At 46.2% G+C, this 25,119-nt stretch overlaps 1 protein-coding gene across 5 annotated transcripts in view; it reads right to left on the bottom strand.

Annotated features, from left to right (window-relative positions):
• Positions 1-10,232, bottom strand: part of RABEP1 (rabaptin, RAB GTPase binding effector protein 1) — a 91,226-nt gene extending 80,994 nt beyond the window's left edge. For 3 of the 5 annotated variants that reach the window (XM_075904385.1, XM_075904384.1, XM_075904383.1), the window contains exon 1: positions 10,050-10,227. In XM_075904385.1, the coding sequence (XP_075760500.1) occupies positions 10,050-10,083 (34 nt within the window). In that variant the 5' untranslated portion in view covers positions 10,084-10,227. Of the gene's footprint in view, positions 1-9,417; positions 9,636-10,049 lie in introns of those variants that run through there. The other 2 variants (XM_014580044.3, XM_075904386.1) reach the window with 2 other exon arrangements.
• Positions 10,233-25,119: the final 14,887 nt, after the last annotated feature.

A 25,119-nucleotide genomic window follows, 5' to 3' on the forward strand; every position in this document is an offset into this window, starting at 1 on the left:
TGTTCATTAAAATAGCTCCATGGTCTTTTAACAATTTATTTTGTTTCTCACTTTGCCTTATATATACACACACTTATGTACCATTCCTCCATTAAAGTGAGTGATATGCTACCTACACATATCCAATACTGTACGTTTACTGACAACAATTTGTATAACATTTCTCATGCCTCAATTCAGAACTGCTATGCCAGTATTTCTTAGCATTTATGTAGTTCCTTACATTTTCAAATCATGCTACATATACTAGATAAATAATTTTCACAAAGTCTCTATGAGGAAAGCATTAATTTGCAGATTAAAAAAAACTAAGGTAGGGATATCAGTGAGTTGCTCAAAGCCAACCATGAATTCAGAATTGAGATTAGGAGTTCCAGTCTTCCAGACGGTGTGTGCAGACTACCATTCTTCCCCCATTCCAACAGATGGTTTTCTATGTGAAATGTTTACTAGAACACACTAGAATCAACTGATTGAACAAGGACACCAAACAACTATCGAGTGCTTGTGTCTTTTGGTCACTCCCAAGGATTGACATTTAAATCCTAGCCGTGAACGACTTCATATATTTCCTGAGCTACCCAATTTTGACCCTCTCCCAACTTTGCTGTTTTATTACACCTTAAATAACTTTGTCCCAAAGAAATCCTGAAAAGTTATTACAAAGAAATCATTCAACATTAACATCAACCTTACGATATAAATGTGATTGGACTGCAGTGAAATATCTATGAAATACTGCAAGCTGTAATGATTAAAGCAACCAGCTCTTGAAAATCTTTGCAGCAAAAGAACTGGAAAGCCAGCAAATGACCTTACTCTCAGTGAGAGAGGAGAAGGATGAGAAGAAATTAATGGGAGATGATGGTAGACCCTGTTAATGAAAAAAATTAACAGTTTGTGAGAACTTACATGAAGAGGCAGGAGGCATCCAAACAAAGCAAATAAGCAATTGAGAACTAATGAAGCTAGAGAAGGAGGGCTGAGTGGCAATATAAGAAAAGAAAAAGAAAAAGAAGCGCGCAAATATGTAGCAGAGGAAGTTTGTGTGGTCATGGGAACAGGAATGGAAGAAGCAGAAGCTGAGGGCATGCCAATATTAGAAAGACAAGCCTTGCTATTATGAGAATGGCACAAAGCAAAAAGGGTGGAGAGACCAAAGGGGAAGAATTCTACAAGAGTCAATGGAAGAGAGAGCAGGAGGCAGAGCAGCTATGGACTTCAATATACTGTAGGTTGTATGAGAGCTGGGAAACAGTGGTTGCTTTTTGGAGAAGGAAGCAGGTCTTAACTATGCTAGTAAAACTACTATGCAAACTAGCAGCACCATACAAAAGTAGATAATTCATGTGGCATTTTGTACATACATTTTCTCTGCATATTGATCAACAGTGGACTTCAGTTTCCAGGGCTGACAAATTAAATATGTTTTAAAAGGTGATAAAATACATACAGTTGTTTTTTTTACTGAGAAGACGCAAGTAAAAACTGAATGTACATAATTTGTTTGTTCTTCTTTTGACATCGGACTCAATTCTGCTTCCAGTCCTAATTCATCATCATGCTTTACTAACTATACCAAGACTAAGGTTATGAGACACTATTTATGCAAAGAGAAACTGGCAGAGACTAGCACTAATAGCTCGATAGCTATTATTTTAGGTACTCAAGGCATTTCTCTACTTGTATTTCATAACTCTTTGTTCACAGAAGTACTAGTCCTATGGATTCCAAGATACGCTTCTGAAATATATATTTCAGTATTTATAGTGTCTGTTCTTTCAACTTATTATCTTACATTGATTAGAAGACTGCATACTATAGTACTCAAGTTCTGCTTATCAATGCTATCAGCCTTATTCTTGAGGATTTCAATAACTAAAATAAAATACAATTTTGTAATATATTAATATATTAATTTTCTTGATTCATATTATTCTATTAAAGAAACTGATGTAGTATAACCATTACTGTAACTAAAGAATCACTTAACATTTTTAAAAAGAAAACAAACAGGAAACCATCACTCGGGCAATCAGAAGACAGAGTAATTCTGCATGTTTGTTTGTTTGTAAATTCTCCACTATTTACAGTAGCCTCTTAGAAGCTTAAATATAAGATTTTCCGTAGCAAATGAAGTTTTTATACAGCAAACCCCAAATTCCACACTAATAGGGGAACATAACAAAACTTGCGCTCTTGCTACCCATACTGTATCTATGGTATGACCACAAAGGCCCTCCCCCCCAAAAAAATCAAACAAAACAAACCAAACAACACAATGCTGCAGTGAATTTCAAAGCCCAGATCAACTGAGTTGGGCTTCTGCTAGGGTAATAAAAATAGCAGTGTAGTTGTCAGGGCTCAGGCTACAGTCCGGGCTCTGAGACCCACTTCTTCCTCACTATGTTTCAGACCCCAACTTCAGCTCAGGCGCTACATAGGAATTTTTAAACCCTATAGTGCAAGCTTCATGAGTCCAAGCCAGTTGACCCAGACTCTGAGATTTGTTGCCACGTTTTGGTTTTTCTGTACAGACATACCCTACAAGATTAAAAATGCATATAAAACCTATCAATTCCATAAGTACTCTAGGTTTTTAAATTGGCAATGAAGTATTAGGTTTAAAAATCATATCTTGTCTGAGGACTCTCTCATTCAGCTTAGGAGACCCAGGTTTAGATGCTCAAAAGGTTCACCATGTTCTCTTAAATTAGGTAAGTTAATACTTTGTGGGGGGAAATAAAGTGGCTTCACACAAGGTACAAAAACTGGTATACAAACAAAATTATCCCATGTGCTCATTATTATACATAATTTATTCCTACAAGATGAAGACTAGCAGCCACATCATCCCTTTCGCAAGTGGATAGGATTAATCTGGAAGATCCTCAAGGTGCCAAGAAAGAGGCCAGTAATGGAACTTTTGCAACGTCTTTCACGTTCTTCTGATGCCACAGAAGCCGATTTGGCTGGTCTTCCATAGGAATCTGGTTCTGTAGGTAGAAGGTAGTGGATTCTGGCTGCTCTCCATAGTGCTGTACCTTCCTCCAATTCCATTATCAATCAGCTAGAGAGTGCTGAATCTGTCAATATTACTTACCCACTTTCTTCTTTTGTGCTTAGAACCCACCCAACCTAATCAGAATGGGACCAGCATCTTGGGGCACCAGCTAGCAGGGACATAGGATACCTACTAAAGGTGTGCTGATATCAGAGGCAGTCAGAGAAGGAGTAGCTAGGAAACAGTATAGAACAAAAGAGCATCTGCATTTAGAAGTTATCTAAGGGCAAGAGAGAGTCATTCTATGTGGTGTGTCAATGCATATTGTGTTTTGCCTTCAGGACACCAGACAAGCTAATTACCAAGAACTTAAAAGAACAGGGTCACAGTCTAAGTTTCCTATAAGCTGCGTGGCTGCACAGCTGCCTATTTAGCATCATGCAGACACTCAAGGAACCCACTCAGGGACCTGAAGCAGCTGGAGGAGAGCAGCCCCATCCCTAGGCCAATCTCCCATCTGATACGTCAGTGCTCCCCAAACTCCAACCCAGCCTCAGCTCAAACCTGCGGAGAGGGGGAAAGGGCACCTACCCAGCCACCCTGGTCCTAGACCTGCCAAGGTGGAGACAAGTGCTTTTCCCTTCCAGTTCAGGTGCTGTTGCAAAGCGAGAGAACTGGAGTGAGTCCTCTCCTCTTGTAGTAGCCCTGAGCACACTACTTAACCCCAAAGCCCTCAACACAGCCTCACCCCAGAGCTCCAAGCCCAACACAGTCTTCACACCTTGCATTCCAACCCCCTGCCACAGTTCTAAGTGCTAGGGATGTTAATTATTAGTTAACTGAATAGTCGAGTAACCTTGTGAATTCTTATTGGTTAGTCGACTATTCTATAGTCCCTGGGGGTGGGGCCGGCATCCAGTGCGCTTCGGTCCCACTCCTGAGCAGCCCTCTGCCACTCCACACTGCTGCCTCTGTATCAGAGGCAGCAGCATGGGGTGCCAGGTGGGAGAGAGTCTGCAAAAGAAGCCAGTTTAAAAACCAGCTCCCCTCACAGAGCGGCTGCCTGTCACACTGTGTTGTTGCCTCTGATAAAGGGGCAGCAACACAGGGTGGCAGCAGCCCTTGCCTGGTTGTGGGGGGGGGGGGGATCTGAGGTCCCAGACTTAGCGCAAGCCGAAACTGAGTCAGGCTGCCTGCCCACCTTCTAATACACTTTAAATGCAGAGCCACAGAAAAGACAGGTGCTGGACCCATCGCAAGCCAGGACTGACCCAGGCTGCTGCCCAGCCTGCCATAAAATTTACTGGCAAGGTTGGGGGGGGGGGGTGGGAAATGCATGTAGTCTATAACATTAACCTATAAGCTTTCACTTATTGGTTAATCGACTACACTATTACATCCCTACTAAGTGCCCTCCCACACTCAGAAACCTTTAGCCCTATTCTTACTACATTAATTTTGATATGTGCACCAATATGAAGGCAATGTGTCACACATCACCTCCATATTGGTGCACATAATAAGATTCATTCCGCTAAGGGGTGGGAAAAATTAGAGGGAACACTGGTCATGTTGCCTTACAAAATAAAGATAGATTTGCCTAAGAATTCTAGAAGTGATAACAATATACATGTTCAGGGGGTTTACTTCCCTTTGAAGAACCAATGATGAAAGAAATATACTATTAAAAGACAAATGCACTTTTGAGAAAGTATGAGGTGCACTTTAAAACTTATTATACTATTAAGCAAAAAAATATTTGATCACTTCCAGTCTACTACTCTTTATCATGAAAAATGGAAAGGTTTTTCCCCTGGAACATTTGGAAATTACTATCCAAACAAAAAGTTTTAAACCTGTCGAGTTTGTTCCTGTTACCCCTATAACTCAGAATTATTCTTTAGATACCAAACTCCCAGGTTCCTGTCCTCTAACTCATTTGAATAGAACAGAAGCATCAGTGCTTATCTCAACTTTCATTTTTAGAAGGTTGGTTTCTAGCTCTTTTTCTTGAAGTAACAGCCTTGAAAATATAACTAATTATTAAGGTTTTAAGCATGGCACTGATTTTTCCATGGGTTATTCAGAGATCTTCTCTTATAGTGACTTATTCCAGGCCTTTGTGATCTGTGGAAACTACAGTCACAAGTTTCTCAATTTCTTGTGAGGGCCCCAAATTGATTTGTCAGTCTAGGAGACAGCACTGCAACTGATGGCACTAAAGTCACTACAGCAAGCTCTCTCACAACCCTCTTTCTGGAATTGAGCAGATTTCTCTACAGTCAATGTAATCTCTGGCCACGAGGAAAGAGTGTATCTACCAGATTAAGCACAATAATAAGAGCAAGTGATTCCTGAATCCTAATCCTGGCAGCTGAACTTTCCACTCAATATAACTAACTGAAACTGTAAGTTGTCGCTTATCAGGGAATAACATCAACAGAACCACTCTGCCTAAGAAACACCAATTTCATTTGCTAATATACTTTTTCTAAAAAAAAGTTCAAAGGCATTTATATAAATAATTAAAACACTAACATTAAGCAGTCTTGAAAGTGACTCCTAAATATCAATATTCTATACAATAATTACTTATTCAATGCACTTTACACACATAAATATGGAACCTTTGTTAGAGCCTAAATATTCAAATAGAAAAAAAAGCTGTCTGGAAATTTTGTTCAGTAACAGGTAGCTTGCTTTTTAGAGAAGATCAGCACCCATCACTGAATTAAGTCAGAATGAGAGCTAGATGCTCAGCATCGCTGAAATAAATAAACCAACAAAGGTATTGATTTATTACCATTCCCATCACAAACTCCAACAATCTATCAATTAAAACCTCAAAATATCCCTTGGCCAAGAAAAAACAAGAGAGGACAAATCTACCTGTAGAGCAGGTTCAAATAATTAACTAAAGACTCAGTTGACAGCACACTGCACAAAGCAACATTGGCAATTTAGCCTTTTTTGTGATTGCTATCACATGGAAACTATATTCGCCTGCACAAAAGAATTAAAAAGGTAATTCAACTTCTCTGCCAAGCCAAATTACAAAGTGGCAGAGACCCCACATCCATTCTTTTCTTATTTATTATTCTAGCAAATCAGACTTTTCTTCTTGGACCTGTTTCTCTGAGTTTACAACAGGGCTGGGGAACCACTTTTGGGCCAGGGCCACTGACTTACAGAAAAAATCAGCCAGCAGCTGCACACAAGTGAGAAGTGAAAAGAAAAGCTAAACCTTCACTCATGTGGCCCCCAACTGAGAAGGAGAAAGACACTCCTCACATTCCCTTCACACACCAGAACCTAGGGAAGCCCAGGCTAGCATAGTGTGTGCTCCAGTCTCACGGTGAGATGGTGGAAGGGCTGGAACACCAGTGTGGGCTCTCCAATGCTAGGGGAGGGAAGCCCTGAGCCTCAGGGGCCAGATCCAGGCAAGCCTGAGGCTGCATTTAGCTCCCAGGCCTTAGGTTCCCCACCACTGGTTTGGAGGATAAAACTACCCATATGTTGCCCCAAAAATTGTTTCCAAGAGCACCTTTAGATTTTTCTGAACACCAGAATACAAATGACTTTCTTTTGTATGTACAAAAGATATAAAAAAGGCGCTTGCAAAGAATAATAATTATCAAAAGCTGAGAATTTTTCTTGAAAAAATGCACTTCTCCTATTTTGTCACATAAACTAATAACATTTTAAGTGCTTTTAGACCAATGAAGTTTATGACAGCCCTTCCAAGCAGCACATTCAATGGAAGTAACTGAATAAAATACTAAATAATTCCTTCTCCAACATTCTCCTCGTGTTCAAAAATAAGAGAACTTGTATATGACTCACCTTTCAGTAGACAATTTAAAAATAAAACAGGCAAGTTGTTGAGAACAACAGCTTAATAATAATCAGGGTGAAGAAAATATAGGAAAAGATCCTTCTGCTACTGAAGAATGAAGAAAGCTAGCCTGTCTTCAACTACAGGCAGTCCCCGGGTTACGTACAAGATAGGGACTGTAGGTTTGTTCTTAAGTTGAATTTGTATGTAAGTCGGAACTGGTACATATTGTAGGGGAAACTCTAGCCAAACATTTCTCCAGAGCTCAGTTTTATTCTCCCACACCTCACTTCCCTCAGTCCTTTATTCTCAAGCTGAGGTGTCTGCTGAGAAAAGCCGCTCCGCGTCTCCCTGATCTGCTGGGGGGGGGGACGCTAGCTTCGCGTCTCCCTGGTCTGCTGGGGGGAAGCAGCTAGTGCGGGGTTGCCTCACCCCGTTTGTAAGTAGGGATTCGATGTAAGTCGGATCCATGTAACCCGGGGACTGCCTGTACTACAGCATGAAAACAAAGAAACCATTTCTGAGATCTAGCCATAGCTTTTTCTTCCAAGTACTTAATTATCTATCCCCATTTTTCAGAAGTTGGAGAAAAATAGAGGAGATAAGTTTACACCTCATAAGAGTGAGCACTGATTAAATTATCAAATCACCAAAGCTTCATACACCTTTATTGTCATCACAGATGAATATTGCTCAGAAGCAACAAAACAACACCAGATACCGTGACTGACATAACACTACCTTTTCCTGTACAGAAGCAACAAGCATTTGCAAGTGCATGGGTCTGTTGCACATCCCCAACAGACTACTCTGAAAAAGCAAAAACAACAGTCATAGCAACGAGTTGGTAGATATTATAACAAAAGAACAGACTTAAGAGAAATATTGCTGCTGTTGATTCCCAGAGAATACACAGCAAAACTTGTACTAACAACTGCCTTTAACTGGAATATCCCTAGTCTTCAACCACTTTAAAATACCCCCATTAATTGTATGTATCATTTTACACACAGTACTAGAAAGTTACTTATATTATGTAACAAATTTTTTAAAAGCCCATAAAAGGGCCCAATGTAAGGTTTCAATGTAAATTATTTTTCTTGATTATTTACATCATAACATTCCCAGATTCCTCATATCTGCCCATTTTTATCAGCACTTCAACAACTCAGCTAAGGAAAATGTAGCCTGCTCCACACAACTCAAGAACAGATAAAATAATCTTACCACACAACTCCATCCAAACAGGTAAACACTCCCATCCATCCCTCAGAAGGGCAAAAAACCTGAAGTATGCCATTCACCATGAAGGGGAAAAAATGCAAATACCTTCATCCTTATACACATATCTTCCTCCAGAGTCTGTCACTTTACTTAAACTTTGACCAGGTAAACTGAACCTAAAACCGCCTCTCCCCATAGGATAAGAAACTTCTTGCATAAGCAGACATCCACTCCCACTAGAAGATAATCTCCTCATTACACATCCCCATGAATTGGTAGTAACCCTCTTCGAAAATCCTTGCCAAGATAAGTGGCTCTGTATGATGTTTATGCATCCATGTATGTCCCATAAAGACCACCAAATATCCACCCTTCAGAACAATGTCTACCGTCTTACTTTTTCCCCCATAACACTCCTGTCCAGTTAAACTGATAATCAACCTCAAAATAGCCTTCTCCATACAGGGTCCCTTCCATTCCACTCCATGCTTTAGCTGCACAGAAAGGCAAGAGCATACTGGGCGTCCCTGCTATAAGACACCCCAGTATACATCCGTTCTGCACTAAAGTCATCGACACTTGTAGGAACTCATGTGTTATAAGTCCTCCCATTAACTGCCTAAGTCATGCAAAAAAAAAAGTGCACAAATGGAAGTCAGCTGCAAGAAAAAAATTCCCCACTTTAAGTAGTTTCGCGATAAGTCCAATTTTTTTGGAACGTACTTTGGACTTATAGCAAGGACGGCCTGTAACAGGGCTCAAAAAGAATTTGATCAATTCATAGAAGATAGGTCTATCAACAGTTATTAGTCATGATGGTCAGGGCTGCAGACTCATGCTCAGGGTGCTCTTAAACTTTCAACATCCACAAGCTGGGACTGGATAACAGAGGGTGGATCACTAATTGCCATCCTGTTCATTCCTACTGAAGCACCTAGCATAGGCCGCCACCAGAGACAACATACAGGGCTAGATTGACTATTGGTCTGACCCCGTATGGCCATTCTTTTGTTCTTACAGAGCTGATCTCCCAAACATACACCACCCTCTGCCTCAGTAAATAGCCCCCACAGAATAATCATCATCCTATGGAGTTGTGATTACCTTGGCATGGGTTCTTGATTGGTAAACAATCCTTTGCCACACAAACATCATCCTATGGAGTGCTGTCATTCCCCCTAGACACTTTTGCTCTGGTAAATGTCTTCCCATTCACAAGTAAGCGCCTCCCTGCAAAGCCTGGCACTTCCTACCCACCATGCCCTGGTACAGGATCTATTGCCTTGATAAGCATCGCCCTGTAGGATCTATTACCCTGACCTCATGAATAAGTACCCAAGTGAGAGTTGCTCACCTCTTCATCAGAATAATCATCATCCATACATAGCCCCGCCCAGGTAACTTTATAAATAAATCTCTCCATGCACATCTTCTCACTCTCTTCTCCCCTAGGTAAATAATCCTCTCTTTGAGACACCTCTCCTCCAGGGCCTGTCACCCCAGATACGTGCTCCTCCCCTTCACCGCATCTCCCCCAGGGCCTGTCACCCCTGACATCCCAGGGAAATGTTCCCCACTAGTATCTCCCCCAGGGCCTGTCACCACCCCGCATCCCAGGGAAATGCCTCCCCTCCCCCACTAACACCCCCCCAGGGCCTGTCACCCCCATCCCACGGCAATGCCTCCCCTCCCCCACTAACACCCCCCCAGGGCCTGTCACCCCCATCCCACGGCAATGCCTCCCCTCCCCCCAGGGCCTGTCACCACCCCGCATCCCAGGGAAATGCCTCCCCTCCCCCACTAACACCCCCCCAGGGCCTGTCACCCCCATCCCACGGCAACGCCTCCCCTCCCCCCAGGCCCGTCACTCGCACGCGCACTGCGCTCTCGCCCCGCCCCCACGCCCCTCGGGCCCCAGGCGAGCCAGGGCCCCACAGGCCGCGCCCGCCCCGCCTCGCCAGCGCGGGGCCCGGGCGGCTCCTTTACCGTCCGCGTGCGGCGCCGCCCCGGGCTGGGCCATGGCGCCGCGCCGGCCCCCGCTCCCCTCAGGCAGTGGGGCTGGAACCGCTACGCCGCGAGCAGCGGCTCGAGACGGGACCTGCCGGGCGGGGCCTCCGCCTCCTCCGCCTCATCCTGACAGCGGCGGGGCGGGCGGAGCAGCGCGCAGGCGCCGGGGCCGGGCCGAGGCGGGGGGCGGGGCCAGAGAAGAGGCGGGAAAGGGGAGGGGGCTGGGCACCCGCTGGGGGGAGCTGAGGCGAGCGAGACCCAGGGCAACACGCCCCTCCCCCACCCTCACACCCTGGGGCCTGGCTTGGGTCCTTGCACAGTCAGGTCCCGCCCCCCTGGCCCTGGCAGCGCTGCATGGCCCGGGGAGGGAAAGGGACCGGTGTGTGTGGCATCTCTTGATGGGCTGTAGGGAAGGAAGGAAAGGGACCGGTGTTCGTGGCATCTCTGGATGGGCTGTAGGGAAGGAAGGAAAGGGACCGGTGTGTGTGGCATCTCTGGATGGGCTGTAGGGAAGGAAGGAAAGGGACCGGTGTTCGTGGCATCTCTGGATGGGCTGCAGGGAAGGAAGGAAAGGGACCGGTGTGTGTGGCATCTCTGGATGGGCTGCAGGGAAGGAAGGAAAGGGACCGGTGTTTGTGGCATCTCTTGATGGGCTGCAGGGAAGGAAGGAAAGGGACCGGTGTTCGTGGCATCTCTGGATGGGCTGTAGGGAAGGAAGGAAAGGGACCGGTGTGTGTGGCATCTCTGGATGGGCTGTAGGGAAGGAAGGAAAGGGACCGGTGTTCGTGGCATCTCTGGATGGGCTGCAGGGAAGGAAGGAAAGGGACCGGTGTGTGTGGCATCTCTGGATGGGCTGTAGGGAAGGAAGGAAAGGGACCGGTGTTCGTGGCATCTCTTGATGGGCTGCGGGGAAGGAAGGAAAGGGACCGGTGTGTGTGGCATCTCTGGATGGGCTGTAGGGAAGGAAGGAAAGGGACCGGTGTGTGTGGCATCTCTGGATGGGCTGCGGGGAAGGAAGGAAAGGGACCGGTGTGTGTGGCATCTCTGGATGGGCTGTAGGGAAGGAAGGAAAGGGACCGGTGTTCGTGGCATCTCTGGATGGGCTGCAGGGAAGGAAGGAAAGGGACCGGTGTGTGTGGCATCTCTGGATGGGCTGTAGGGAAGGAAGGAAAGGGACCGGTGTTCGTGGCATCTCTTGATGGGCTGCGGGGAAGGAAGGAAAGGGACCGGTGTGTGTGGCATCTCTGGATGGGCTGTAGGGAAGGAAGGAAAGGGACCGGTGTGTGTGGCATCTCTGGATGGGCTGCAGGGAAGGAAGGAAAGGGACCGGTGTTCGTGGCATCTCTGGATGGGCTGCAGGGAAGGAAGGAAAGGGACCGGTGTGTGTGGCATCTCTGGATGGGCTGTAGGGAAGGAAGGAAAGGGACCGGTGTGTGTGGCATCTCTGGATGGGCTGCAGGGAAGGAAGGAAAGGGACCGGTGTGTGTGGCATCTCTTGATGGGCTGTAGGGAAGGAAGGAAAGGGACCGGTGTGTGTGGCATCTCTGGATGGGCTGTAGGGAAGGAAGGAAAGGGACCGGTGTGTGTGGCATCTCTGGATGGGCTGCAGGGAAGGAAGGAAAGGGACCGGTGTGTGTGGCATCTCTTGATGGGCTGTAGGGAAGGAAGGAAAGGGACCGGTGTGTGTGGCATCTCTGGATGGGCTGTAGGGAAGGAAGGAAAGGGACCGGTGTGTGTGGCATCTCTGGATGGGCTGTAGGGAAGGAAGGAAAGGGACCGGTGTGTGTGGCATCTCTGGATGGGCTGCAGGGAAGGAAGGAAAGGGACCGGTGTGTGTGGCATCTCTGGATGGGCTGTAGGGAAGGAAGGAAAGGGACCGGTGTTCGTGGCATCTCTTGATGGGCTGCAGGGAAGGAAGGAAAGGGACCGGTGTGTGTGGCATCTCTGGATGGGCTGTAGGGAAGGAAGGAAAGGGACCGGTGTGTGTGGCATCTCTGGATCGGCTGTAGGGAAGGAAGGAAAGGGACCGGTGTGTGTGGCATCTCTGGATGGGCTGTAGGGAAGGAAGGAAAGGGACCGGTGTGTGTGGCATCTCTGGATGGGCTGTAGGGAAGGAAGGAAAGGGACCGGTGTTCGTGGCATCTCTTGATGGGCTGTAGGGAAGGAAGGAAAGGGACCGGTGTTTGTGGCATCTCTGGATGGGCTGTAGGGAAGGAAGGAAAGGGACCGGTGTGTGTGGCATCTCTGGATGGGCTGTAGGGAAGGAAGGAAAGGGACCGGTGTGTGTGGCATCTCTTGATGGGCTGCAGGGAAGGAAGGAAAGGGACCGGTGTTTGTGGCATCTCTTGATGGGCTGCAGGGAAGGAAGGAAAGGGACCGGTGTTCGTGGCATCTCTGGATGGGCTGTAGGGAAGGAAGGAAAGGGACCGGTGTTCGTGGCATCTCTGGATGGGCTGTAGGGAAGGAAGGAAAGGGACCGGTGTGTGTGGCATCTCTGGATGGGCTGTAGGGAAGGAAGGAAAGGGACCGGTGTTCGTGGCATCTCTGGATGGGCTGCAGGGAAGGAAGGAAAGGGACCGGTGTGTGTGGCATCTCTGGATGGGCTGCAGGGAAGGAAGGAAAGGGACCGGTGTTCGTGGCATCTCTGGATGGGCTGCAGGGAAGGAAGGAAAGGGACCGGTGTGTGTGGCATCTCTGGATGGGCTGTAGGGAAGGAAGGAAAGGGACCGGTGTGTGTGGCATCTCTTGATGGGCTGTAGGGAAGGAAGGAAAGGGACCGGTGTGTGTGGCATCTCTGGATGGGCTGTAGGGAAGGAAGGAAAGGGACCGGTGTGTGTGGCATCTCTGGATGGGCTGTAGGGAAGGAAGGAAAGGGACCGGTGTGTGTGGCATCTCTGGATGGGCTGCAGGGAAGGAAGGAAAGGGACCGGTGTGTGTGGCATCTCTGGATGGGCTGTAGGGAAGGAAGGAAAGGGACCGGTGTTCGTGGCATCTCTTGATGGGCTGCAGGGAAGGAAGGAAAGGGACCGGTGTGTGTGGCATCTCTGGATGGGCTGTAGGGAAGGAAGGAAAGGGACCGGTGTGTGTGGCATCTCTGGATCGGCTGTAGGGAAGGAAGGAAAGGGACCGGTGTGTGTGGCATCTCTGGATGGGCTGTAGGGAAGGAAGGAAAGGGACCGGTGTGTGTGGCATCTCTGGATGGGCTGTAGGGAAGGAAGGAAAGGGACCGGTGTTCGTGGCATCTCTTGATGGGCTGTAGGGAAGGAAGGAAAGGGACCGGTGTTTGTGGCATCTCTGGATGGGCTGTAGGGAAGGAAGGAAAGGGACCGGTGTGTGTGGCATCTCTGGATGGGCTGTAGGGAAGGAAGGAAAGGGACCGGTGTTTGTGGCATCTCTGGATGGGCTGTAGGGAAGGAAGGAAAGGGACCGGTGTGTGTGGCATCTCTGGATGGGCTGCGGGGAAGGAAGGAAAGGGACCGGTGTGTGTGGCATCTCTGGATGGGCTGTAGGGAAGGAAGGAAAGGGACCGGTGTGTGTGGCATCTCTGGATGGGCTGTAGGGAAGGAAGGAAAGGGACCGGTGTGTGTGGCATCTCTGGATGGGCTGCAGGGAAGGAAGGAAAGGGACCGGTGTGTGTGGCATCTCTGGATGGGCTGCAGGGAAGGAAGGAAAGGGACCGGTGTGTGTGGCATCTCTGGATGGGCTGTAGGGAAGGAAGGAAAGGGACCGGTGTGTGTGGCATCTCTGGATGGGCTGCAGGGAAGGAAGGAAAGGGACCGGTGTGTGTGGCATCTCTGGATGGGCTGTAGGGAAGGAAGGAAAGGGACCGGTGTGTGTGGCATCTCTGGATGGGCTGCAGGGAAGGAAGGAAAGGGACCGGTGTGTGTGGCATCTCTGGATGGGCTGCAGGGAAGGAAGGAAAGGGACCGGTGTTTGTGGCATCTCTTGATGGGCTGTAGGGAAGGAAGGAAAGGGACCGGTGTGTGTGGCATCTCTGGATGGGCTGCAGGGAAGGAAGGAAAGGGACCGGTGTGTGTGGCATCTCTGGATGGGCTGTAGGGAAGGAAGGAAAGGGACCGGTGTGTGTGGCATCTCTGGATGGGCTGCAGGGAAGGAAGGAAAGGGACCGGTGTGTGTGGCATCTCTGGATGGGCTGTAGGGAAGGAAGCAAAGGGACCGGTGTGTGTGGCATCTCTGGATGGGCTGCAGGGAAGGAAGGAAAGGGACCGGTGTGTGTGGCATCTCTGGATGGGCTGTAGGGAAGGAAGGAAAGGGACCGGTGTGTGTGGCATCTCTGGATGGGCTGTAGGGAAGGAAGGAAAGGGACCGGTGTGTGTGGCATCTCTGGATGGGCTGTAGGGAAGGAAGGAAAGGGACCGGTGTGTGTGGCATCTCTTGATGGGCTGCAGGGAAGGAAGGAAAGGGACCGGTGTGTGTGGCATCTCTTGATGGGCTGCAGGGAAGGAAGGAAAGGGACCGGTGTGTGTGGCATCTCTGGATGGGCTGTAGGGAAGGAAGGAAAGGGACCGGTGTGTGTGGCATCTCTGGATGGGCTGTAGGGAAGGAAGGAAAGGGACCGGTGTGTGTGGCATCTCTGGATGGGCTGCAGGGAAGGAAGGAAAGGGACCGGTGTGTGTGGCATCTCTGGATGGGCTGCAGGGAAGGAAGGAAAGGGACCGGTGTGTGTGGCATCTCTGGATGGGCTGCAGGGAAGGAAGGAAAGGGACCGGTGTGTGTGGCATCTCTGGATGGGCTGTAGGGAAGGAAGGAAAGGGACCGGTGTGTGTGGCATCTCTGGATGGGCTGTAGGGAAGGAAGGAAAGGGACCGGTGTGTGTGGCATCTCTGGATGGGCTGTAGGGAAGGAAGGAAAGGGACCGGTGTGTGTGGCATCTCTGGATGGGCTGTAGGGAAGGAAGGAAAGGGACCGGTGTGTGTGGCATCTCTGGATGGGCTGTAGGGAAGGAAGGAAAGGGACCGGTGTTTGTGGCATCTCTGGATGGGCTGCAGGGAAGGAAGGAAAGGGACCGGTGTGTGTGGCATCTCTGGATGGGCTGTAGGGAAGGAAGGAAAGGGACCGGTGTTTGTGGCATCTCTGGATGGGCTGCAGGGAAGGAAGGAAAGGGACCGGTGTGTGTGGCATCTCTGGATGGGCTGTAGGGAAGGAAGGAAAGGGACCGGTGTTTGTGGCATCTCTGGATGGGCTGCAGGGAAGGAAGGAAAGGGACCGGTGTGTGTGGCATCTCTGGATGGGCTGTAGGGAAGGAAGGAAAGGGACCGGTGTGTGTGGCATCTCTGGATGGGCTGTAGGGAAGGAAGGAAAGGGACCGGTGTGTGTGGCATCTCTGGATGGGCTGCAGGGAAGGAAGGAAAGGGACCGGTGTGTGTGGCATCTCTGGATGGGCTGTAGGGAAGGAAGGAAAGGGACCGGTGTTTGTGGCATCTCTGGATGGGCTGCAGGGAAGGAAGGAAAGGGACCGGTGTGTGTGGCATCTCTGGATGGGCTGCAGGGAAGGAAGGAAAGGGACCGGTGTGTGTGGCATCTCTGGATGGGCTGCAGGGAAGGAAGGAAAGGGACCGGTGTGTGTGGCATATCTGGATGGGCTGTAGGGAAGGAAGGAAAGGGACCGGTGTTCGTGGCATCTCTGGATGGGCTGCAGGGAAGGAAGGAAAGGGACCGGTGTTTGTGGCATCTCTTGATGGGGCTGCAGGGAAGGAAGGAAAGGGACCGGTGTTTCATGGCATCTCTTGATTGGCCACAGGTCAGGAAGGAAAGGGACCGGTGTTTGTGGGATCTCTTGATTGGCCACAGGTCAGGAAGGAAAGGGACTGCAGTTTTGTGGCTTCCCTTGACGAGCCACAGGTCAGGAGGGAATGGGACCTACGATCCAATTCTGCAGAATCATAGACTTGGGCTACCTGCACTTATGGTTATTCTTGGCACCATTCTTCTGCAGTATCAGGTATTGATTACTGAGGGCATGTTACTGGGTTTGATAGCTCAGCTGTTATTTAGGCATGTAAATAAAAGGACAGATTTTACAAGTGTTCAACACAGTGAGCACTGAGTTCTTTTTAAATTCTGGCCCCAACTGTGGGTGCTGAGCGCTTGAAAATCTGATTTTACATGTCTCTAAAGAGACACCCAAAATTATTTGGCTACTGTTAAGTATCAGAGGGGTGGCTGTGTTAGTCTGAATCTGCAAAAGCAGCAAGGAGTCCTGTGGCACCTTATAGACTAACTGAAGTATAGGAGCATAAGCTTTCGTGGGCAAAGACCCACTTTGTCAGACGCATGACATGCATCTGACGAAGTGGGTCTTTGCCTATGAAAGCTTATGCTCCTACACTTCGGTTAGTCTATAAGGTGCTACAGGACTCCTCGCCGCTTTGGCTACTGTTGACAATGTAGACCTTAAAGCTTCATCCTGGTCACATAAATGGCAACATTCCCATTGACTGGGAATCAAGGTGGGCCACTGCTTCCCTCAGTTTCCATTGGCTGGGAGTGGCAAACCATGGCCATGGGAACTGCAGTGCTCTGTGCATGCAGACAGTATGCAAACAGATTGTCTGTTGGCCTACCAGTGGCTAGCCCTGATAAACCATGTGTGGCCCGCAAGCCGGAGATCCCCCTCCCCCACCCTAATGGGTCTGACAGCACTCCAAAAATCTACATCAAAGCTCAGAAACAGTGCTTATATATTAAAGAGTTTATTGTTGTATCTGGGAAAAGAGGAAGGGCTGAATCTTTGTTTTTCCTGTTCTGTCTATAGTTTGACCAACTTTATAAGGAAGTTTCATACTTGAGCTTTGTTGTCAGCTTTTAGATGGTAATAGGATTTGCCAGATGTAAAGATTTACACCGTGTATAATAGCAGTGTCTTGGAATTTAGAACAATTGGATCACTTCCCTGTTCCTTCCCATATGTCCCATTCAATTACAATAATTTGCAGTTCTATTGCACTGAGGATCTCAAAAGGTTTTACAAGAGCTCTGTGAGATTTGTAAATATTAATGGCAGAATGAAGACATGAAAACAGGCCCATAGTGATTCAGTAGCAGAACCAGGAGTAAAGCTCAAGACTCCTGGTGCCCAATCCTACACCTGTAGTCCTTGACAAAACTACCAATATTAATGAACCAATCAGATTGCTGCAGGAGTTCACTGAATATTTCCACCAATGAAAGTTCCTACAGATTGAATCACTGTCTAGCAAATTTTCATATCAGAAATTACAGTTTTGCCAAGCCTGTTGAGCTTCAGAGTCTACCATTGATTTTTTCAGCATCCATAGAACATGCCATAGACACAGGATAAATGGTTGTCTTGGAAAAGTTTACTCTCTGTTAGTACAGCTTGGAGATGAGGCAGACACCACAGGCCTTTTCTGCCTGAAATCTGGATTTTATGGGCTAACCAAAAATATTATTTTGGTGCTATTTGTGAAGCAATAGCGGTACCCAATGACTAGCTAAGCTAAACCAAAGTGTGTAATGCCTGTGGATGTTTACAGGTGAGGCTTAGATGGGAGGAAAGGAAGGAAGAAAAGGAACTTAGAAAAGTCACTCGTGATATGTCTAAGATCTGATATATGATAAAAAGTTAGGCTGATACAGCTGCATCTTGCAGGGGTGTGAAAAATCTGCACCGCTGAGCAAGGTAGTTAAATTGACTTAACTCCCAGTTTAGACAGTGCTAGGTTGAAAGAAGAATTCTTCCATCCACCTAGCTATCATCTCTTGGGGAAGTGGGTTACCTACATGTAGACAGTGTCTATACTAAAGTTCTACAGCTGTGGCTATGCCACTTTAGGATTTGCAATGATGACAAGCTCTTAGCGATTTCTTTCATGTGATCCAGGTGACAATCTCTTTGAGTGGACTAAGCACAAACAGAAAAGACACTGTCATGTTGCATATGTCTAATGATAAAACAAGGGAGAGACTTATAACCTGAACATATAGGGGACTAGGCATCTTGGAGGAAGAGCTCAACTTGAAGTGAAGCCAAAGGCAGCATTCAAAGAAGTCATTCAGCAACTTAAATTCTGTCAAGCAGCAGCTAACAGAGTTCTTCCATATCCAGAATGAGAGGACGAGAGACACTGGAGAAAAACAAAAAAACAGCTCAGAAGTCAGTGCTAATTACCTTAACAACTGAATATTTCTAGACTTTAGATCTTTTGAACTAGTCAAATTTTTAGCTTTCAAATTTCTGTTGTTTAACCATAACTAAACCATCTTGTTAGTCTTTAAAGTGCTACATATTCCTGTTTTTTTGTTTCAGCTACACCATACTAACACGGCTACATTTCTATCAGAATTTTCTGACTTTCAAACATTTGTTTTCTCAACAATGACAGTGTTCTAATAATGTAGTAAATTAGTGGTCTATTTACAACATTAAGATTGAATATTGAGTAACTATGTGAGTAACTATGCCCATCAAAATAGTTTTGTCATTGAAATTGGAGTACTTAGGCGAGTAAAGTTACACATAAGAGCATGTTTGCAGGACCTGGGCTTTTTACACAAAATGGTAGTGTGGAATTTACATTGGTCTAAGCTTTGCCATGTGGGGATTGATTAAAAGTCCCAGATCATCCTCTCTTTTCTACAGAAGTAACTCTGCAATGTTAACATGCTTCAGAGGAGTAGCAGAGTTAATCTGTAACTGAAAAAAACTTAACAAATAATTAATAGTCTTGCAGGACCTTAAAGACTAACAAAACATGTAGATGGTATCACAAGCTTTCATGGGCACTACCTACTTGATTCATCTGAAGAAGTGGGTTGTGCCCCTGAAAGCTCATGATACGATCTACAGGTTTTCTTAGTCTTTAAGGTGCTGCAAGACTATTCTGCAATGCTAGGAATTAAGTATTAAACAATTACATTACTTGCAATTGTAACTCCTTAGACAATCTTAGAATATTTCTTATAGTTAAAATCTTTTTCAAGAGCAATTGAAAAATTGTGTTATTACCTTCATATTGTTTAAAGGGTTCCATTTGGTGCAATTCTTTCACTATATGGAAAGCAGATGAAGCCAAAAGTGATATTTGGCAGGCAAAAATGTAGGCTGCTTGCATTGGCTCAAAATCCAGATATGCTCATATTTATGATCTCATTTGAAAGCTGTGAATATTAAAATTCTTAAAGCTCTATTTGTTCCCAGAGGGTTACTTCATTGAACATTCTGATGAACCATGCAACGAAACAATTTTTCTTGTTGCAAAATAACCACAGAATCAGAAACTCATGGGCCCGTAACAAAGTACATATTAGTAACATACGCTTTTGGATAACCCTGTACAGCAACCTTTTGCTAGAATGTTAACTTTAAAGAGACTCAAAAATAAGAACCCCTCTAAGGGCACATCTACACAGCAGGGCTAAAGTTGAATTAAGCTATGCAACTTCAGCTATGTCAATTGCATAGCTTAAGTCAAAATAGCTTAATTCAGCTTTTTGCACTGTCTACACAGCAGAAAGTCGACGGAAAAACACTCTTCCTTCAACTTCCCTACTCCTTGTGAAATGAGGATTACCATGATCAGAGTAAAAAGTCCTCCAGCTTGACATTATTTCGAATAATGGCTTGTAGTTAGGTATGCAGTTTATCTTCCTCAGTTTAAAGGTTTAGAATCTGAGGCACAAATAAAGGCAAAGTAACTTAGTCTGGGAAGGTCTATTGAATTAGATGCAGAGTTAGTAATGGAATTTCTGAGTTCTAACTTTTGAGTAGTCCTCCCTGACCATTACATACATCCTCTCATTAAAAAACTAACATGATCATTGAAAGTTTCAGAGGGGTAGCCATGTTTGTCTGTAACATTAAAAAGCAATGAATAGTCCTGTAGCACTTTAGAGACTAACATATATATATATATATAGTATCATGAGCTTTCGTGGGCAAAACCCACTTCCTCAGATGAGCAGAGTGGAGAGACTACATTATAAATTGTGAGGTTCCCCCCTTTTTCTCTCCACTGTGTTCATTGAAGTTAATGGCAGTGGGTTACGTTCCAGATCACATACAAGATAGTAATGTTGTACTCAGAGACATTGAGTAAATTGGGAAATTTGGTACATACTGCATGCAATAGTATCTTTCAAAACTGTGGGCTGTATTAATAGTAGTTTCCAGTGCATTCATTTTCTCAATGTAACAGGGTGACGAGATACCATGTCTGAAAAATCAGCATAGGCTGTGGGATGCAATAGTTGTCTATAAAAGAGAAAGCCCCCAATATTGTAACTGTCCCTATTTTATAGGAGCATCTGATCAGTCTAGTGTAACTTGTTCTGGACTCAATACTACGGTCCTTGTTCCTGTAAACAGTCAATATCAGTGAGATAACTCATATAAGGATTACAAGATTAGGCCTTTTATTTATGGCCAATTTTCAGGTCTTACCTCCCTATAAGGCACATTCAGATCAGATATCCTGTTAATTCTAGTCCTAACAAAATCCACTTTCCAAGAGGGAGAGACAGTGTTGCAAGCACCATGAAATTTGGGGTCCCAAGTGTATTGTATTAATCTGTGACTATAAACTTTAATTTTAAAACTAGGGAGGCCTTTATTTTTTGGGGGGGCATTGATCTTTTTTTGTTAATCCACGGAACATGTCCAGGCCTATATGCAGACATCTCTGGTGTGTGTGTGCTTTTTTGTAAATGTGGACTGCAAGGGTGTGAATGCACCCCCAATGGTTCCCCAAGTAAGCAGAGAAATCAGCCCCAGCCTTCCCCCAGCTGGCCAGAGCATGGGGGAGGGAGACTTAGGCAGCACGCCACTCCTGCCTTCCCCTGGCTGGCTAAAGCATGCTTACTTGGTGGACTATGAGGGTGCTTTCACACCTTTTACACACTCCATATGTAAAGGCCTGGTGTCCCTTCTACAACTGACAAGGGACAGCTTAAGCCAGAGGTGCCAGGTGTCCAGTTTTGAACTGGACAGTCCAGTATTTGAGCTTTCTGTTCGGGAAACAAATTGAAAAAATATAAATGAGAACATACAAATGTCCGGTATTTTCTAAATAAGATGTGATGTAGATTGTGATGTAATGTCAAGTGTGTCCGGTATTTTTGTTGAAACCATCTGGTAATCCTAGGGGCTTTTACAGTTAAAGTGCGGTTTGAGAAGCCATCCACGTCCTCTCTCCTCCGTCCCCCGCATTCTTCACTAGGTGGGGGGAGCTTGGGATTTCAGCCATGCAGCAGGGAGTGGAGTTAGGGGCTTTTGCCCAGTGGGGAGGGGAGTCTTGGAGCTTCAGCCCCATGGGAGGTACAAGCCAGGACATGCAGCTTCAACAGGAGTGGGGCAGAAGCCCTGAGCCTCAGCATGTGCTCCCGTGGGACAGAGGCTCTGAGACCCTCACCACCCTACCACAGGGCAGAAGCCCCAATCTCTGGCAGGTGTGGCAGGTTCTCAACTTCAGGAGATTTTCATGTGTGGACCATGACTCAGAGGGTCAGTATGTTTGGCTATCCCGGCTCATGCTCTGAAGCAAGGAAGGGCAGAAGCAGCTAATGATACACAGCATGATTCCAAAGGATCTGAGCTGCCAGGGCAGCTGGGGAGAGGCACCGGGTCTCTCAAAACCCAGGCCAATCTTTTGGTTTAGAAAATCAAAGAGCCTTTCCATTCTGTGCCGTCTGTCCAGGACAGGACTCGTTCATGCCCTTGAGACCCAGCTGTTCACCTCTGAAAGGGAAGCCATTGGTGCTCAGGGTTCCAGGTCATATATTTAGGTCTGTTTTTATTGAGAGAGTTGTTTAAAGGGTCCTGAGAAAGGACATAACCATTAACAATAGTGTCTATCGGGTGGTGAAATCTTGGAAACTCAGAGGAACCAAAATGATTGCAGAATGAAGCCTTTTATAGAGCAATACTCCATCTTGAAATGGATCCACTCAATTGCTTCTTGGCTCAAGCCAGAGGCCATGTCTTTACTCCAGGGAAGACTGAGGTTGCCACGATTGATCTCCCAGAGCTTGATTTAGCAAGTGTAGAAAAGACCCACTAAATCAAACTCAGGCATCCCCTTAGGTAGCTGGTACTTCTGCTCCTACAAGGTGTAAGGGGAGCCAACTGGAGTATTTGCTCCTGTCGGCCTCTTGCAGTGGGGGACCACAGGGAAAGTCACATCAAGGCACAGTTGACTCTAGCTATATAATTAACACAGGAGGAATTGTGTGTCTTGATTTGACCTTTCCCTTTAGTGTAGATTTGGCCTGAGTCACAAGTCAGAAGAACTAATGAATCCAATCAATCCTTATTACTTTTTATAAATGTCTACCAGTCCTTATGACTAAACTCCTCCCCCACTACTTACTGTAAAGCAGGTATTATTGGTTTTACTGAATTGGAAATCAATGCACTGAGAAAAATAAAGTGACTTGCCCAAAGCGACACAGAAAGTCGGTGGCAGAGATGGAAACACCATCCAGCTCTCTTGTCTCCCAGTTCTGTGTTTATTTTGCAATAAAACCCTCTTTCTCCCCTTTGCTTATATATTACAGCTTCAACTAGCTTCAAACCTCCTTTGAAAAAATGCACAAATGCAAACATATGTTGTAAAATTAATATTCAACTACAAAGTACGAAGGTTAAAATTACTCCTATTTTATATAACATCAGAGCATGCAGGAAGTGTTAAAACTGGGACATTCTTGGCTTCCCACTACATTCTCCCTATTAGAATAACACTCAGAATCACTGTTTCTCCACTGACACCAGGAAAGATTTCACAGTACAAGTTTAGTTTCTTTCAGATATTCTCCTGCATACATATTGCAATCTGTCCTAGATTTACATGCAGACCTAGTGTCACTCAGCCCATTTATATGTTACCTACACTGTTCTTGTTACCATGGAGAAGAGTGATAAACAACCAGTTAGCAAATAAAATATTTCTGGAGGATTGTGAAAACTACTACCTCAGGAATTTTCATGTACTGAACAGTGATACAGTTTCATTCAGCATTTTTTGCAAATTTTTGCAAATCTATCCTTGCTGCACCATTTACATGCTGTACAGCTAAAACATTCTCTTCTCACAGGACTTAGAAACTTAGATGTGTAACTGTATCTTACCCTTGTGGAAACTTAAAGGTGTAACTGTATCTTACCCTAGACCTTTCTCCTAGGGGAGAGTTCTTATTTTAAAAGTAATTTAGCAGGTGTGAAAATGCAAAGAGCACCCTCAAGTGTCTAAGCAGAGTAACTGCAGAAAATATTAGAGCCATGATTTATTACTGTAGAAAGGGGTGGGAATCTAAGGCTCGGGGGCTGAATGAGGCTCCCAGCTTCCCTGGATTTGGACCCCAATGCTCTGCCCCCACCCCAGCACCGGGGAGCCCACAGCGGCATTCCTCCCACACTCGTGGAGCAATCTACTAGTTTAGGCCCCCAGGTTCTGGTGTGCAAGGGGACTGCAGGAAGCATCTTTCTGCTTCTCAGTCAGGGGCTATGTCAGTTTGGGGTTTTTTGTTTCTCCCTTATGTGAGGCCCCTGACTGATTGTTCTGTGGACCAGTGGCTAAAAAAAGTTCCTCACTCCTGTTATATAGCATGTATTTTGCATTTCACAGCCACATAACAGTCATGATAGCCTATGAAGAGGCAAGTAAGATATGTAGGCTAAAATATATTGTAGAGATAACACTCATGGGTGGGAGTGAAGAGTGGCACAGTGAGCACATTTCAGTAAGAATTACTGAGCATTGAGACAGCTTGGAGGACCAGGCAGTAAGGTCAGATTGTTTTTTATGAGGCGATCTAAAAGTCATACACTGGGGAAAGAGTTGTTTCTTAGGATGGAATTTTCAAAGAATCGAGGAACCAAGTAGCCACAAAGCCCTGATCTACACTAGGGAGATATTTCAAAATAGTAAGTGGAGCATCCACACTCCCAAGCCTGTCATTTTGAAATGTGTATTTCTGCTTTCCTTGGGGAATAAAAATAACAGTAGTGTGGATGCTCCACTGTTTCAAAATAACGATTCCCCAGAGTAATTACTCTGCAGTGCTTCCTAGGGTTCTAAGTCAAGGTTGCATGTTCACAATAACAGAGCTTTCCTCGGACTAATTTTGAGGCTCCCCCATAGTGGGGACATGCTATATCGAGGTTGTTATTTTGGGCATTATTATTTCGAATGTAGTTATTTTGAAATAATTTCCTAGTGTAGACCTGCCCAAAGAGATGGGGAGTTTGTTCCCCATGGAAGTGACAGCGTAGGAGAAGGTCATACATTATTCCCCATGCAAAGAGAAAACAAAGGGACAGACATGGCCAAAAGAAGTGTGGTACTGAAGCATTGTAAAAAGTGGGCTTGATAATGAAAAGAAGTAATGTTATAAAGACACAGTCTGGATCTTTGCTCTCTGGTCCATCATCCCCTTTGCATTGTGGGAACAGCACAAGTCTAGAAATCTGCCCAACGCAGCGGCGGATATAGGGCAGGGTGAGCGGGGCAGCTGCTCCGGGCCCCGTTTTCAGGGGTGGACTGGCCCGGCGGGATAGCACACTTTAAATTCCCCCACACCGCACGGTGGAGGAGCACATGCGCAGCGTGCTGAAACGCCGCGCAACACAGGTGAGAGAGGAGACACCCAGTGACAGGTGAGAGGGGCCCCGCGAAATTGTGCTGCCCTGGGCCCCGCAAAATTCTCATCCGCCTCTGGCCCCACATAGGCATCTGAGAAAACGGGGGAGTGCAAATTGACTTTAAACCACCTTTGTTCATCCCTTCAAGCCCTGCCCTCAAACATAGCTTGGCTGGACTCAAGGATGTGGTGCTTGATTTCAAGAAAGGAAACAAATAGGAAGAAGAGTTTGCACAGGTTCTACAATACGTTTATGATTGGATGAGAAAAAGGAAGTTAAAGGAGAACTCAGAGTCCTTGACATTGTCTAAAGGGCAACAATCTCAGGAAAGGACAAAAAAGGATGGTGAATCTGGATGTGGGGATCCTTTGTTCAGAAGTGAACTCAAACGGGTGGCTAAGAGAAGGATATACCTTCCTGTCGCCCACA

Source organism: Pelodiscus sinensis, chromosome 21 (assembly GCF_049634645.1).
Source record: "Pelodiscus sinensis isolate JC-2024 chromosome 21, ASM4963464v1, whole genome shotgun sequence".
In the NCBI taxonomy this organism is placed as follows: Eukaryota; Metazoa; Chordata; order Testudines; family Trionychidae; genus Pelodiscus; species Pelodiscus sinensis.